Source organism: Rhamphochromis longiceps, linkage group LG12 (genome assembly GCF_057381845.1).
Source record: "Rhamphochromis longiceps isolate RC_006_pf linkage group LG12, R_longiceps_female_GT1.1, whole genome shotgun sequence".
Lineage (NCBI taxonomy): Eukaryota > Metazoa > Chordata > Actinopteri > Cichliformes > Cichlidae > Rhamphochromis > Rhamphochromis longiceps.
The window spans coordinates 8,842,404-8,860,352 of NC_140568.1; the positions used below are offsets into that span (position 1 = coordinate 8,842,404).

The 17,949-nt window shown below is 40.1% G+C and overlaps 2 protein-coding genes across 5 annotated transcripts in view; both read left to right on the forward strand.

Moving 5' to 3' along the window:
• Nucleotides 1-305: 305 nt before the first annotated feature.
• LOC146656855 (uncharacterized) lies at nt 306-14,616 on the forward strand. Its single transcript, XM_085426862.1, has 7 exons — nt 306-891; nt 9,239-9,371; nt 10,010-10,144; nt 10,505-11,460; nt 12,072-12,201; nt 14,043-14,162; nt 14,315-14,616. Exons 1-7 carry the CDS (start codon nt 399-401, stop codon nt 14,493-14,495), a joined length of 2,148 nt encoding a protein of 715 aa, XP_085282988.1. The 5' UTR covers nt 306-398; the 3' UTR covers nt 14,496-14,616.
• A 1,665-nt stretch (nt 14,617-16,281) lies between these two features.
• Nucleotides 16,282-17,949, forward strand: part of LOC146656856 (putative E3 ubiquitin-protein ligase HECTD4) — a 40,125-nt gene continuing 38,457 nt past the window's right edge. For all 4 annotated transcript variants that reach the window (XM_085424629.1, XM_085424631.1, XM_085424630.1 and 1 more), the window contains exon 1: nt 16,282-16,460. In XM_085424629.1, coding sequence (XP_085280755.1) covers nt 16,314-16,460 — 147 coding nt within the window. In that variant the 5' untranslated portion in view covers nt 16,282-16,313. The remainder of the gene's footprint in view (nt 16,461-17,949) is intronic.

Consider the following 17,949-nt stretch of genomic DNA (forward strand, 5'->3'; position numbering starts at 1 on the left):
GCATCAATCTGAAAACTGTGAGTCAACACATAAAAATCTTAATTTTTATTTGAATTAACTAAAATGTTTGGGGGGTTTTTCACGTCTAGTTTTATTTAACTATGATAAACTTGCTTCTAAGCGCTTTCTCTTTGAAGGGATCATTTTACCAACGTGTCCTCATCTGGTCTTCACTAGGATAGGTGTACAAGTACACACCCTCAAACGCAAGCACGAAATTGAGTATCAAGTTTCTCAGCATCGGAGGGGCATTATAAAGACCCTATGAACTTCAACCTTACTTCTCGAATGTTTCTTCAGGGACAGATGCCTTTAAGCTGACTGGACTACAAATACACTGTCATCATTTTTAACTTCAGTATCTTAAACCGGACCGACTATAGACCCAATACTTTGAGATGAAAAGCAGATGTGTACTTCAGTTTTTTTACTTCTTATCAGCAATCATTTTATCAAAAGCACAAGATATGGTCGGACCGGGTCTCTACTGTTTTACATCGATTCGTGGTAACGTACAGACGCGTATTTCCTTTCTGCACGAAGACACAGTCGGCGTGCGCTCCTTGTACCTCACCATCTGGTCCCAAGATATGAGACTGGTAACATGCACAGTAAACCTCAGTCCACAGATGACAGAAAGATATCACAGTCTCTGCAAGACAAGCAACACACGTGGTCAAGAGGTAAGCTATGGGTTTAATATCAGCAGCATATTATTGGCGCTGCAGAAAGCCGACTGCGCTCACCTCGAAGCTTCCAGTGCGTCACAGCTCACCATACGCACAAGAACAGATGAGACAGAGAGAAAAGCTCGGAGAAAACGCGCCTGGATCTTCCCGGGCACGTTGTGGTGCGGCAGTGGAAGTACGGCGGACGGATATGAAGAATTAGGTGAGACTGCTGAATTCTGGTTTTCTGACATATTTGGCCTGTTTGAGGTTTTCGAGGACTTTGGCGATAAGAGGAGACAAGTGAGTTGTAGTTCCCTGGTGTTTGTAATCTCCAGCAGTGCTTACAGAAAGCCTCGTGAAAGAACATTTAAAATCCAAACCTCTCAAGCTGCTTGTCGCTAAAATCACCTCAATTAAAAGAACTAATATCCCTGTCATTTTCTAGACATACCAGAAAGTGTTCTCACTGATAGCAATAAGGATTTAAATTGAAATGAGAATAAAATGAAACTCACTTCGGCTTATATTACTGACCACTATGTCCCAATTAAAGCTACTTCTGGCTTCTCCCTTATTCAAAAGGGGAAACCTATTTCTTTTGCAGAACACAATACAGTCAAAAATGCTTGTAGTAATTCAGAAATAATGCCATTTCCTAGTTTGTCCAGCAGGGCAGCTCCACAGTGCTGGACCCTGGCAACTTTTAGCTAGGCTGAGATCATTACAGTTTTTCTCAGTTGCTTTGGTGCATTTCTCACAACAGAATTGATCTCTGCACCACTACTAAGGCTCTTCTCAAAACAATTAGTGCAAACCGCAAAACATGGTGGATAACTTGCAAAAGTGAGTCACTTCATCAAAAAGAAAAGTCAGTTGTTCAAAAGCAAGTCAGTAGCTCAAAATAAGTAGTCAATGCTTCAAAAGCAAGTCCCTTAATCAAAACAGATAATATATTCATCAAAAGCAAGTACTTATATCAAAGTGTCAGGGCTGTCACAATTACAAGTCATTACACCAGCACCTTTGGTCACAAAATCAAATGGTTTGAACATGTTCTCATTGTGACGGATTTCTTTGTAGGTGCTTCCCAATGACATGTCAAGTCTGGACAGCATGCATGGCATGTTGAAAACCATAAATTGTAAAGGAAAATTACAGTTTTTCTCAGTCGCTTTGGTGCGTTCCTCAGAACACCATTAACATTTGCACAGCAGTTAGTGCATTTCCCAAAACAATTAGTGCAAACTGCAAAACCTAGTGGATAGCCTGCAAAAGCACGTCACATGCACAGAATTGATTATCCATACCTCAAAAGCAAGTATCCATGTCAATGAAACTGTCAGTGCCATCAAAATGAAAAGTCTTGACACCATCTTTATGAACAAGATAGTCAAATGGCATTGTCATGTTTCCACTATGACAGTTTATAATTTCAGTGTTTCCCATTGCAAAAACAATTGGTGACATCTGAAAATGCTGACGACAGCACTATGGCCTACCTGTACAGCCATCTGAAATGTGCAGTAAAGTCACTGTAGATGTTATGGGAGTCTTGGGAGTAACTGAGACACTGAATACGTACGTTTCACATTTCCATTGTGTAGAAGTGTTTGTAATTACTTTTACAGCTTAACCAGGACAAGACTGAAGTTTTACAGTTTTTCTCAAATGTTAAAACACAAAAGCCAATCCTGTAACCCAAATGACCAGTAGTCTAAACACATTTACTAAATGTAGCCACCATATTCCAGTACCATAAACACATGTCACATGAAGACACAATTCACAAAACACAACCCTCTGTACTCATAAATCTAAACACATTTTTCCTTGCTAAAACACATGTTGCAAAACAACTCTGCTCATATTCTCAAATGAAAGCCCATGTGATGCAAAATGCTTGCCACAGTCACCAATCTTTGAACACAGGGAACACACCTGGCGTCATTCACTACACACAATGACTCAAAATTGAAGACACTTGTTGCTAATGCTGTACCCACATGTAAAAGCAAGTTCAGAGTGCACAGTATGCTGAAGGTTCCAAACAAACACAATGGATGAAGGCAGAGTCAGGGGAAGAGGAATCTGATGCAGAGGAGGGAGAAGAGCTGGCCCTGGAAGAAGAGGAGCAGGCCAATGAGGAAGAGGAGTTCAAATGAGAGGAGGAAGAGGAGCGACCAACGAGGAAGAGGAGAAGGCCAACATGGGAGAGGAGAAGGTCCAGGAGGGAGAGCAAGACAACCTCGCACCATCATTACGGACGAGATGCGAGCAACAGCTCAGCGACATGATGCCGCACAGTGATTGTGGTGTGTGTGTGGTGTGAATAACGTAAATAAAAAAACTTCACACCCTGTTCATGTTTTCAAGATTACTGTTGTGTGCAATAGATTCTGTTTTTGCATTGAGTTGTGTTACAGTAGTGTACGTACATGCAGGATTTTCTATAGATTTATACTACTCATATGAAACTCACAAATCTAAATGCCTAATCCTCTGCAGAGATCTACGACGATCCGTTACTGTATAGTTTCTAAAATATGCATTGGCAGTTATGGAACAAAGAACCTTCTCACAAATTGAGCATTGTGTTTTCAATTGTTTTGCTGTAGTGTGTAATGCTGTGTATAGTGTTTACAGTTTTGACAGCTTCGAGCTGCTCTCTTGGTGTGGGAGTTTGAGTTTTGCAGTGGGAAGGTGTGGTTGTGTTTATGTAGCTTTAGAGAAGGGTGTTGTGTTTGGACATTGGGGGACCTGGTGGTAACGTTTGTGAAATGTGTTTTAGCATTTGAGAAAAACTGTAATTGTCGGTCCTGAGGCTCAGAGAGAGAAACTCTTGTCTAAATTAGAGGCATTTTCACTATGTCCTTCGCTACAAGTGAAAAACCTGGGTGTTATTTTTGACTCTGAGCTTGGTTTTATCCCACATGTTAAACATGTAACCAAAATTGGATTTTATCATCTAAAAAATATAGCCAGAGTCCGCCCTATTCTCTCTCGGGCCAACACGGAGATGCTGATGCATGCTTTTATTACCAGTCGCATTGATTACTGTAATGCCCTGCTCTCTGGTCTTCCTAAGAAGAATATTTCAACTTTACAACTCTTGCAAAACTCGGCAGCTCGTGTGCTGACGAAGACCAGAGGGCGGGCCCACATTACACCGGTTTTAGAATCGCTGCACTGGCTCCCCGTGTGTTTCAGGATCGATTTTAAAGTTCTTTTATTGGTTTTTAAATGTCTTAATGGTCTTGGGCCTTCTTATCTCTCAGATCTGCTTTTACCATATGAACCCTCGCGGACCCTGAGGTCCTCTGGTACTGGCCTTTTGATTGTCCCTAAAGTCAGGACACATACTCACGGAGAGGCAGCTTTTCAGTGGTATGGTCCTCGTCTGTGGAACAGCCTGCCGGAGGAGCTCAGGGCCGCAGAGAACGTACATGTTTTTAAGAACAGGCTCAAGACCCACCTTTTTAATTTAGCTTTTACTTAGCGTTTATTTATTTTTTATGCTTATTTATTCTATCCTGTTATTCTATTATTAATTTAGGATTTACCTAATATTTTTTGATTTTATTCTTATTCATTTTTTAATCTTCTTACTCTATTTATATTTATATTTATATTGTATCCTGTTCTTATTTATTTTATCATTTTACCCTGTATATATCGTATTGCGTCATATCTCCAGTGTTTCCTCGGAGGGCGCTCTCTGCACCGGGGCTGTTATTGACCGTGGCTGCTGGGTCTCTGGGGTCCTCTCAGCCTGGTTGGGGGGCTCCTTGGCCTCCCTCCTGCTGTGTGCCCAGCCCGGAGGCTGCGGTCTGTGACCGGCTCCCGGTGCAGACTGCTCTCTGTTATAATGTTTCCTCACTTGGCTCATGCGAGCCAAGCCCAATTTTTACTCTTTAAGTGTGCGCGTGTGTGTATGTGTGTGTGGGTGGGGGTGGGGGGATATATGTGTATTGAGAGTGTGGGGAGTGAGTTGGAGGGTGGGGTGGGCTGCTTTTAACTATGTAAAGCACTTTGTGCTACATTTTTTCTGTATGAAAAGTGCTTTATAAATAAAGATTGATTGATTGATTGATTGATTGATTGATTGATTACAGTTTTTTACAGACGCTAGGACACATTTCTCAATACTTAGGTCACTTTTGCAAAACTCCTCACACAGTGAGCACAACAGAAGTCTATGTGGGCCAAACTGAGGATCAGTTATCATTGTTTTGGCACAAAATGCATTCAATGACTACATCTCTCAAATTTCATGAATTATTTTCTCACTCAGACACAACAACTGCCAAAAATCTTTGTACGTACAGGACATTTTGCATATACTTACATACTGTTTTCAAAACTGTTAAACTTATGGCCAAAACAATAACACAATGCAAAACTTAAAAAGACAGCAAAATGCAACAGCAATATTTTATTGAAACATATTTTAAATCTAAAAATGCAGTTTAACCAGCCACAGCTTATTCTCATTGTAAATGAACATCTACACAGGTGTTACTCCTTCAATTTTTCAACTCCTTCAATTCTGGCATGCCAGAAGATTCTTTCCTAGGTGTATTGCCCTAGATGGCATAAGATGTGATGTGGATGAGAACCTGTGGCCAAATGGAGAAGACCGAGTAGAATAGCATTACTATTGTATGTGTATCAGTGGATGGTGTGTATACAAATTCTTGTATTTTGGGATTACTTAGTGCAAAAAAATAAAAATACATAAACAAATATTAACGAATTCTGCATGATGTCTGATTCATTCCAGTAACATATATTGAAATTCTAAACAGAGATGTGTCCTTGTTTTACACAAGAAAACACTGTGTAATGCTACATGTTGTTAGTGTTTTTTAGGTCATTGTTTTGTGGGTGACAAAGCGTGTTTGTCGGCTGTCAACCTTTGCTAGTGTTCTGGAAGAATGAGTTTATTTGAGACCTGAATAAAGTGTTTTGGTAGTTGTAGTGCATTTTGAATGTGAAATGAACTGCTTTGCCAAGCTGAAGGTCAGTTAGGAGAATTGTGTGAAGAGTTTTGCAAAAGTGACCTAAGTATTGTAAAATGTGTCCTAGCGGCTGTAAAAAACTGTAATCCTACAGAATTGTGCAAAAGAAAAATATGCTACAGTCACTTGTTCACTGTAGAATACATGTAAACATAAAATCACCCATTTGGTAGAGCTGTGCACTAATGTGAACAATAAACAGCACATGTAACAGTACAGTAAATCATTCTGGCACATCCAGACGTTCCTGTCTGTCTGGCCACATATTTTCATCTACATCACAACAGATGTTATCCCTCGCAATGCAGCGAGGAAAGTATCTCCTAGAGTGGCGAATCCATCCTCTGCAGGACCCTGCTGTGATGTCGTCACATGCTGCATCCATGGCTGCTAGCAGGGCCATTTGCTCATGTGGATGCCGGTCATAAACTTTCCACCTCCAGGCAGAGAAAAACTCCTCAATTGGATTAAGGAATGGGGAATATGGAGGGAGATATTCAACCAGAATTCTGTCATGTGCTGCAAACCACTCTCTGACCTGATGGGAGTGGTGAAAACGGACATTATCCCAGACAACAACATACTTGCTGAGTTGGCCTCCACCTCTCTCATTCTGAGGGACTAGGTCCCTGTAAAGAGTGTCTAAAAATGTCAGGAGATGTTGGGTATTGTATGGACCAAGAAGGGGGATATGGGTGAGGACGCCGTTGTCTGAGATGGCTGCACACATGGTAATATTCCCTCCGCGCTGACCAGGGACTTCAGTGGTTGCCCTCTGTCCAATGCGATTCCTTCCACGCCTTCTGCCTTTGGCCAGATTGAAACCTGCCTCATCAACATATATGAATGTGTGCAGTGTTTCCCTGGCTTCCAGCTCCAGTACACGCTTTAGAGAGAGACAGAAATGCAATGTCACAATATGCCTGTGTACAGTAACAAACAGTATGCATGCATTTGGTAAAACACATTGTAGAGTATGTGCTGTGGAATTGCAAGTGTACTGCATGAAACTACGAAGTACTGTAAAACAGTTTGCAGTGCAGAACATAGAAGACCAGCTTTACCTGCACATACTGGTGACGGATCTCCTTCAACCTGTCACTGTTTCGTTCAAATGGCACTTTATACAATTGCTTCATGTGGATTTCATTTTTCTTGAGTACTCTGTCAATTGTTGAAATTGAAACAGATTCAATATTGCCAAATACCGTGTAATTCTCTATGACAGCGCTTTGTATTTCTCTCAGCTTTATTGCATTGTTTGCAATGACCATTGCACAAATGGCTTCTTCTTGCTGTGGGGTAAAAAGGGGCCCTCTTCCGCCTCCGCGAGGTTGTCTTACAATCCTATGTGGTGCAGAGTGAACTTTTTGTGAAATTGCAAATACAGTACAGTAACATGTGATGTGTCTGAGATGGCACAGTACAGTACAGTGTATTACTGTTTGCATACCTGCATACCTAAACTTTCACACGCCTCCTCATGAGTGACAGCTGTAATTCACCTGAGATCAACTGTTCAATTTCGGAGACATTTCCAGGAAAAATGATACAGAAAGGTATAGGATTTGCTTGACAGATGGCCAATATTTGGCATGTGATAACTAGTTCAACAATTTTGTGTGTGATGACTCAAGCAATGGATGTATGACTATTAGTTTTATTGGGAACGACTATTCAGCATCCATAGGTATGATTACTTTTGACTGACATGACATAAGCAAATGGAAATGTCAGAAAGCAGCAGGGAAATGTATGGAAGCAACTGATTCATGTCCAAAATCATTTGCAGTTTGTTCAGAGGGAGGAGAAATTGCTACTATGATGTGCACAAATGACTGAGTGTTGTGGAGGCTGAACTAATAGTTATGAGAATTTCAATTCTGATCTGAGAAACGCACCAAATCGACTGAGAAAAACTGTAAGCGCAAACATGCTTACAGTAATTGTTACAGGACTATTATTCAAAACTCCTTTCTTTACAGCATTACTGTATTGTACCACAGCACACTATGCCACACCTGGGCCAAGTCTGCGCTTCAGTTACAGTACGTATATATATGTAAAGATCTATAAGGTCATGTCCTAATGCAAGTCTCCTGTATGACTATGAAAGTGCAGAGCAAATTAGTTTGTGCTGAATAACTACATTACAGTATGCTCACCTGTTTTCCCAACAAAATGTCTGAATAATAGAACTTACAGTAGTTCTCCCAACATTTGGCTGCACCCTTCGACCAGCCTCGGCCATTGTGAGGCCATGGTTTATCACATGATCCACAAGTGTTGCCCTGATTTCGTCAGGAACGTGTCTATGTGGTTGGCCTCTTCTTACCCGGTTTTGTCCTCCACTGAGCCTCACCCCTCTTCCACAAGGCTGACGTTCCATGTTCTGCAGTTTTGTAGCTTCAGTATGCACCTCATGCCAATCCTGTCTGTTGGTTTACATTATATATATATACTTGTAGAGTAGGGGATACTGTAACGCGATTCACCTGTGACTGGGTAGAAGAGGCTTTTCATTGGTTGCAAGTAAGAGTAACACACACCAATTTTCATTAGTGTGAGATAAGGTTCACCTGAGAAAAGTAATTTATGGAGATTTTCATGGAAACTCCTTAAAAATAGGGTTTTCAAAATGGGTGTACAAATTGTTTGACAAGATGTTCAACAATTTTGAGTGCACTGACACAAGCAATGAAATGAAGACTATTAGTTGTAAGGACAATGACTATTCAGCCGGTACAAGTATAAATAATTGTGACATTCATGATAAAAGCAAGGAGATAGTGATGAATAGCAAGTCAAAAGTGACCATTCTTTAGATATTTGTACTTACTCAACTGCTTCATGTCCAAAGGCATTTGCCTTTGGACGAAATGAGCATGAAACCGCCACAAGGTTGTGCCAAAACGACTACATGTTGTGGAGGTTGAACTAACTATTGTGCAAAGTTTAATTCTGTTGTGAGAAATGCACCAAAGCAACTGAGAAAAACTGTAAACTGAGATGGTATAGGACAGAACAAAATAGACATTATTTTTTATCAAACACTCTTATCAGCACGTATGCAGGTATGACTCCCACATAGGAGTACATCAGATGGCCTCATAGTCGATAACCTTTGCTATGTAAACCTATACTGAGTCAAATCTCAGGCCAGATTGTGCCCTTTGTTTATCATGTTTATCACCCTTAGATGCCAATATAAGAATAATGGATTTCTTTTTGTTTTTTAACTATAAAATGTGATATAGCTGTTTTACCCTCTCCCCAAAATAATCACTCATATACTTAGATTCCAAACATCTAATTAAGAGGTGCTTGATATTTTTATATGATAGTCACATCAAAAAGATGTGGCTCAGGGTTTTGTTTTGTTTTTAATTTAATTGAAAATCTTGTGACCCATACATTTTTAATTTTCAAATAACTGCCTTTGAAGTCTGCAGCTTTTTCTTTCAAATCAGGTATGTGATCTTTTGCTTGAAAAAAAGCTTTGCTTCCAAGCAAAGTGCCCTTTGATGTGTGATTAAATCCTGCACACAGGGATGTTTGAGGGTACAGACAGATGCTGCCGTGAGCACGACCACTGCCTGCAGATCATCCCGGCCTTTACGGTGAATTATGGAGTGTTCAACCGCAACCTCTTCACCGTCTCACACTGTGAGTGTGACCAAAGGTGAGCGTCAGAACACACCCACCGGGCATCTTTAACACAGAGGCAGGATTCCAAGTATTCATCGCCTCAAGGGAAACTCCTGCAACCACTAATTCACTTTCCACCCCCTGACATCTCCACATACTGCCCTGGCTGGCATGGAAAGTCAGGTAAAGGCAGATTTGCTCAAAGGCTGAATTTATCAGTATTAATGCCTTCTTAAACTTCCGACTAATAAACTCGGAGGAAAGTTCCTATCGTGTCATGTTGGCAGGGTGCCAGTAAACGCAAACCGATTTAAGTAGACGAGCCCGGGGCCATGTGACATAACTGTTTATAAAGGGGTAATAAATGCATCACTGCGCTCACCCCTCCAGATAAACTGATTTCAAGAGTGAACACGCTGCTCTGCAGTATTTGGAGGGCATTCCATTCCTTATACATATTATGTATGTGCTGTGATTTTATTTTGTAAAATCATCCAGTCTTGACAAGTCTGTGTGTACTTTTTGGTGTTCATCCCAAAGAAGCACACGGATGTGGTTATAAAATGTTTGGGAATAGTCAAACATGACGAAACACTTGCCATTCGTGTGTTTATTGACTGGACTGCTTTTTGAACTTTGACTCACCTCGTTCTTTTTTCTGCCTCTAACTAGGTTTCGACAGTGCCTTCTGGACGTGAATGATAGCATTTCTAATATGGTAGGCTACAGCTTCTTCAACATCCTCCGGATTCCCTGCTTTGAGCTCAAGCAGCAGAGGCGGTGCACTGAGATGTACTGGTGGGGGATGTAAGAGAGGCACAGACACTGTTGCTTGATACTTTGACTGCATATTATTAGACACAACAGTTGCTCAGTACCATAGAAAAGGGGTTGTTCTGTGAACAGTGTTGGTATGGTTGCTTTGGAAGCCTGAGTGGCAGATGCACTTCTGCAGCTTGTATTAACATGCCTTAAACTCTGCCAGTAGGTCTTTAATTTCCACTGTGTCACTATCGTTATCTTCCTCAAAAGCTAGGATCTATTTAAGTAAAGTAAGAAAATAAGAAATGATAAGAAATGTGCTGAGCAGAATGTTTTTTTAACGTTTTGAAAATGGTTCTCCTTTACGTTCTTTTGTTGTAACAAGTCTTTGTACTCTCTCTATAGGTGCAAAGTAGCCAAAGAAGCTCCATATGCTGTCTTCAAAAGCCCCCTCCCCTACAACACCTCTGATGCTGAGCAAAAATATGCGGACACTGACACCAACAAGTTACCAAGTAACAAGGAGCAGCATGTAACTCAAAGCCCCCCTCGCAGAAAGTCATCTAAAACTCAGCATCAGTGTAGATTCAGAGACCCACCCAGAGGAGACACTTTCCACCGCAGACGGACAAAAGCAAGAGGATGCAGAAGACGCCATAAACCTCATGGAGCAGCACCTTCACAGTTGCCTCCAACATCAAAGGCACACGCCACTGCTTCGTCAGTGGAAACAGGTCTTTTAAAGATTTCTAAAAGTAGCTTACAGAGTAAAGAAAGCGAGAAAAGCCAGCATATCAAAGTGGGCCTGTCAGATTACTCCACACTGAGACGCCGAGATTCACCACAGCTCAGCTCAAATTCTGATCTGCAGAGTTCATCTACAGCACCATCACCTTTAACACAGATGCCAGAACTTCAGCCGCACCAAACAACAGCCGCAGTGACCAAAACCAACAAAAGTCACAAGGACGTTATCAAGAGAAACGGCTGCTGTGGACACAGGAAGCGTGTGAGGGGTGATGCTTTTCAGTCAGGCTGTGAAAGCTGTTTGGAACGAGAAACAAAATCTCATATGAAAACGACTACGGACAGATTACCAATCAAAGTGACTACACTGGGTGTTGAAAAGACAACAAATACACTCACATCAAACACTTTGATAACGGCTACTTTTGCAACACCCATTGCAGCAAAACTAAAAACAGCAGCCCCGCTTAATAAGGATGATGAGCCACAAAAGCAGGTGCACTCCTATCTGCTAATGAATAACTCAAACCAGGGGCTCACAGGTAGCACCACAGCCCAAAGCACCCATACAGAGAGAAGCCTTAAACAAAGTAAAATGTTGCATAAGATAACAGGTGAGTGCGTACAGCTGCTGACAGGGCTATAGCTGCAAGTTAAGCCATTGATTTTCCTCTTTCTTTAATTTTGAGCATCTGAAATGCAATTTAATATTTTAGTTGCTTTTAAAATTAGTCATTTTTCACTTTGGTTGGAAACATTCATGTTCTTCTGGATCAATCCAAATTATTATATTTAATTTTAATTGTAATATTAATGGGATTGAGTTATTAATTACAAAATATACTCAAGAGGGGAGGTTAGAAAGTATGCAAGGTAGTGAGTTGAATGACTGTCAAGGCTATTTTTATTTGTTAGTATATCAGTTAGTTTTCCACATGAGCAGTTTGATTGTAGCTCAACAGAGAAATGTATGTGTTTAAAGAAGAAGTTCAGGATATTATTCTATTAATAATTACCAGGCTGCTCAGCTGTGTTATTAGCTGTCGTTACCGATGGGACAGAATGCTAATCATCATTGTTGCTGACTACAAATTACAAATGCCAAAAAAAGAGGGCTAATCTTTACTAGAAAATAGCAGCATCAGTAACCAGCAAATATACCCAGTTCTGTAAAGAAATCTGAGTACACTCATAAATATATATGCACATATTTTTGCTCCTGTAGATAGCCAGCTCCTGTGTGAAAGCCTCAAACATCTGGACTACTGTAAATTCAAAATCCCTCCTTTGAAAAAAAGATATGGCCTCCAGAACATGGAGTCGAAGACCGCCTATCACTGTGACTGCACCAGCCGGTAACAATTTTATTTATATGACATAAGTGTTGCATTATGTTTTGCATGTTCTATGTTCACATAATTGTATGTTATACACCTATGCAGCATTCAGGCGTATTCAGGCGGCCTATTTTACAAAGGAAGTTAGCTGCCCCGATCAAAGACTGGACAATGTGTTTTTTAATAAAGGTTTATTAATGATTAAATAATAATAATTATAAATCTGATTTCTACTGGGCCGAAGGTCATTTTACACACAGAAGTTAAAAACCAGGACGTAGGTGAGGAGCAGTATTTCTTCTGCAAGCTGTAGGACTTGACTGGGAGCCAGTGGAGGCACATGAGGGTGGGGGTGATGTGGGAGTTCTGAACATGGCTCAAATAGGCAGACGAGCTAGGACAGCATTTCAGTGGTCCAGGCGGGAGCAGGAGGTGATAAAGGCATGAAATGTAAGGAGGTACTGAGTTTAACCAAATTGCCCCTTAATAAGATTGCCCCCTGTTCTGCTGCTGTTTATGGCTGTAGAACAGATAAATAATCATGAAAAAAATTTACGATGTCAACACATTAAAAAGTAATCCTAGCTTCACAGCTTGGGAATTACTTCATTCACGATTGTTTTATTTAATACACCAGTAATCTTATCCCTGGAATTAGCGTTATGACACCGTCAAATGAGGTTACGGAAATACGAGCCTTACACAGCTGTGAATTAATTCAACCGAAATCACCCAGATAATCTAATGACTGTAGCAGCGGTATCATTAAAGACCAGTGGAACTATAATATTGGTTAAAATAGGAAACCATCCAAAATAAGTACTGCGTTGCTGTTGCAATACTGGAAATAGCTGTAACTCTGTCTCCATCAGAGTCCACATTTTCTGTGATGGCAGGAGGGACGGCACACTGTAAGATGCATATTTTCCAATACCAAGTATTTGTTTATTTATAAACTAAAAGATTATGGTTTAACTTCAGTTGCAGGCAAGATTCCCTTTGGGTTTACACCAGAAAGGGAATCCTACCCAATGTGGGTGACATGTGGAAAGGGAGCAGCCAAAAAATACTTACCGTGGAACAGTCTTGAGCCACCACTTATTTCTTTTTGTTTTGTGCCAAGGAATCAAACTTTAATTTTTTTTTAAATGGTCTTGAAGAATACTTTTGAGCAGGTGTTGTGACTACATATAACAGAACACTTAGAAAGAATCAATTTTAAGTGGTATCTTTAGACCACTTGTGAGTAACATTTTTCCCATTTCTATTAATGAAAATCTTCAAAGATAACCCAGTTTAGCAGGACTAAAAAAAGCATTTTCGCACCAACAAGGTGATTACCAAAGCACTTTTCGCCAAATCTCAACATATTTCCACATGGAGGTTAATTCATGAAATCACAAACACCAAAATGTATGGACAGAATTTGATCCGCCATGCAGTACCCTCTGATTGGTAATGGTTTCATTTGTCATCATGACGATAATCCCAAACACATTGCCAATACAATAAAAGCATGCCTGGATCGAGGTATGTCATTTCTTGTTAGAATAAGGCACAGTGTGCATACATTCATGGTTTTAATATGATATTTGATATGTTTATATTGGATTATGGACTTTGCTGCCTACTACATGGTAGGAATACAGTATTTTTCTTCATAACTATTTATAAAAATGTAATGTTTTTTTTTTTTAACCTATATCTCTGAGATCACACGTGGAGAGATATAAATGATATTATTCCCTTTCTGAAATTTTTCTTGCTCTACTGTATGTCTAACTGGTTTCCTACAAGTGATCTTATTGCCTTACATACAAGAATTAACTTGTCACTTGTCCTTTTTGTCAATTTTACAGCTTGGCTGTTCAGATTGAAAGCCTCAAGCGACCAAGCATTCTGCATTCTCTCATGCTGCATTTCGTCTCTCAGCATTGCTTTACACTGCCAAACAAGGAAAAATGCCACGGCAAAAAAAGGTTTTAAGCTCCAATATGCTTATTCGCATTAATCTCTAACACTTTTCGGTTAAAGCAGTACCAGCCCCTTGTCTAATATGTTCACTCAGTTTGCCTGTAACAGATTACTGTGCTGAGTTCTCTTGCTGATATTTTTATGTCTTTTTCCCTAGCTGTTCTAGAGGCTTCACTAAAGCCTCTGACCTACATCAAGTGCTTAAGAAGATAGAGGAAAAAGACTCTGCTGGGGTGCGAATTTCAGGCACTGACAGAAAAAGAGGGATTCCTGTTCGCCTTTATAAGCGATGCCTGAGGCTAGAAAGCGGAGCTGATATTATGGCACGGTTCAGATGACTGTAGAATAAGCTGCTATGTGCAGTAACAATAAATGTTATAAGCTTTAGATTTCACGCAGGCTTTGCTCTTTCTCCCTGATGGTGGAAAATTGCAGCATTTTAAGAAGTAAGGCCCTCGACTAGCAAAGTATGGTCTTATAAATGTAATTACATTCTTATAAATGTAAGTTAGCGTTTGCATGTGGACTTGCAAATGATTGGATTGTGGAATGAAAACATAATTAAATCATTTTATTGTTTCTGTTTGATTTTGAATTGATTTTAAATTCACTCTGTCATCTGCACTGTATATTGTATGACTCAGTGAGGGAAAAAACTAGAATAAAGAGATAAAGATTAAAGCTACAAACCCACCAAATCATGGAAAAGCATTGAGTCAGTAAAGGAAGAATTCAACATTTTAATTATTGTCATGTCTACATTAAAACTTCACAACTTCCTTAGAAAGAACAACAGCTGATTTGCCTTCCCGCATGCAGCAGCTGTAAATCAAAAAATTTAAGTGCTTGAATATTCAGCCACTGGCTCTTTCTTTAGAGGAATAAAAGTCAGTAGAAGCAAGACAGAATGCATGTCTATGAATGAGATGGAGTCAGGTATAACAGTGAAGCTACGAGGAGCCAGTGAAGGTGGACAAGTTTAAATACCTAGGGTCAAGAAGAGAGTGGAGCTGGTTCAGGCTGGTTCAGGGGTGGTTTGTGACAGAAGGATAGCAGCAAGAGTAAAGGGGAAGGTTTACAAGATGGCAGTGAGACCTGCTATGAGGTATGGTTTGGAAACAGTGGCACTGACAAAAAGAAAGAAGGCTGAGCTGAAATGTTAAGACTGTCTTAGAGGGACAGCTTAGATTGGGAGGTCTGGAGACAAAGAGGCAAATCTGACATGGTTTGGACATGTGTAGAGGAGGGCTAGCAGCTATACTGGACAAAATTTGTTGTCTCCAGCCAGGCAGGAGGAAAACAGGAAGACCACAGAGAAAGTTCATGGATGTAGTGAAAGAGCACATTCAAAAGGTTGTTGTGACAGAGGAGGATGTTAGGGTTAGGGTGTGATAGAGGCAGATGGCACTAATAATAATAATAATAATAATAATAATAATAATAATAATAATAATAATAATAATAATAATAATAATAAATTGATTTTTTTTAAAGATCTTTAAATTAAATAATAAATGTGCCTTTGTCATTTCACAGCTGTGATAAGATGTGGTTTTAGATACCAAAATAAATGACTTTAGACAGCTTTTATTTTAGCACGCGGTGCATTCTGGGAGCGGTTAGTTGGCCTTGGAAACATGGCGTCGCACTGACAGCTTGGTGACTCTCATTATCTTCTCCAGGCACTGACAGATACCGGGCCATTAGTAGAGCTGCTTGCAGTCGGGTTGTAGCCGTGAAATGAGAGTACTACAGGTTCACTTTGCGTCTTGAAAAGACTGTCGTTTAGACGGTGCGACGCAATAACGGATTTAGCACGGCTGTCACGCCCACTCTGCTCGGTAACGCTATAACGATACCGTACGGTAAGTTAGCTCCGCTTCAGCTAACTGAGCCAGACAGCTAGCAGCCGCTGTTAGCATGACCAGAGCACCCATGTAATGTAAAGAACACCTGCCACTACAACTCGCCCGCTGACTGGCACTCGTCAAGTTAGCTTGTCTCCCTTGTCAAACACTACCATTAGATAAGACCTCGGCGCTGACGGCCGTTATGTTATTGTGAGTCGCTATCAGGCTAGCTAGGGCGTTTCTGTCATTCTGTCACTGAATTTTTAATGTTCGACCCCTTTGGCTACGCTGTCGGAGGGGAGAGCGATGGGCTCCGGGGCTGTGGATTCGTCCCAGTGGCTTTCGGTGAAGGAGGAGACCATTTTTCTCCACGACGGTCTCATTCGGGTCACAGATCTGGCCGAACTGCCCAGTGAAATTGGAGTATCGGAGCAGGGGGACACCGAACAAGAGGTGGGTAAAAGCCATCGCTCTTTTTTCCAGCTCAGTTTCTCTCTCACACACACACATGCAAACAAACATAAAGAGCTGTATACAGGAACATTTGTGTATATATGAGATCAGTGTGTCTTTTTGTTTATTTAATGTAAGAATTAGTTTTGACTGTCACCTGAAACACACCCTCCGTAATAACGGTAGTGCAGACGTTTGCAAGTTTCCTGTCCTGCTAAATTTACCATCAAGGTAACCGAGAGCCGTGTCAACTCAATTCCTGCCCCTTCCTTCAAAATATAACCTATTACAAACATGGTAAATTTCATTTCTAAAATCTCTAATGTTACGTAGTGTCTTTCTTCTAGTATATTAATGTGGAAGTCATATTGATTTGGTACTTAATATTGTACTCAGTGTTGAGCTAATATGTCAATTAGAGGTGTACTTCAGGTATCAAGCTACACAGCTCCTACTTTTTTTTCACTTAAACACATGCATGTATGCCTTTATTTTTCCTGACTAGATCTTGGCTTATTTAGTGCATAGTAAACAGATTTAGTCTTTGTAAAGGTGACATAGCTGCTCTTTCCTTGAGAAGTGTTTTTATGGTCATTGTCAAACGCAGGGGAAAAACAGTTCTCATCTCTCCTGCTCTGAATCTTGTTCTCGAAGCACAAAACAAGCTATGTTTTGCAGACTCTATTGTTTACCAAATGTTTAAGCTTTTAAAACGACTTTTATTTTGAAAGTCTCATCCCATAACCGGAAGAATCAATGTTGTTAGATGACCAGAAACTTTACAGTGATTCTGATGGAAACAACGAGCTAACACCGCATATTTACATACTCGATATTTCCCTACTGTGCCTTGTTTTGAATCTAGCAGGATCCACCAGACCGTGGAGAATATTTGCGGCAGTCTTCATGTCACATGTTCATGAGCTGGGGTCTAATTTGTGCTCGGAGTTGCTTGTTGATGAGTAGTAGACTAACAGACAGTGATGGTTACTGGCTTTAAACAAGCAAACTTCATGATAAAGTGGGAATAGTTATGAATTGTGTGCTGAACTTAACCTTTACAAGAGTTCATACTTGCATTTCAAGGCTTTCACTTACAGATGCTTTAAAGCATATTTCTGTGTTACACCTTAATGCAGCTGTTTTTCTTAGCTTTATAGTGTACATATTTATTATTGCAATCTGCACTATTCTTACAAAATATCAGTTTTACATCTATCTATCTATCTATCTATCTATCTATCTATCTATCTATCTATCTATCTATAACATTTTAATTAAAATGTATGTTTCCAAATTCCTTGCTTAGATCTTTTGGATCTGAAAAAAAAAGATCAATAAACTGAATATTTGTTTATATGATGTTATCTTTACTCTTGTACTAATAGCCACAAAACAGGTTTGTTTTTGTGAATGTTTAATTACAGTCACAATGGGCTAGGCTTATATGAAGAAAGGCCACCAAATCAAACTCATGAATCTGTACATG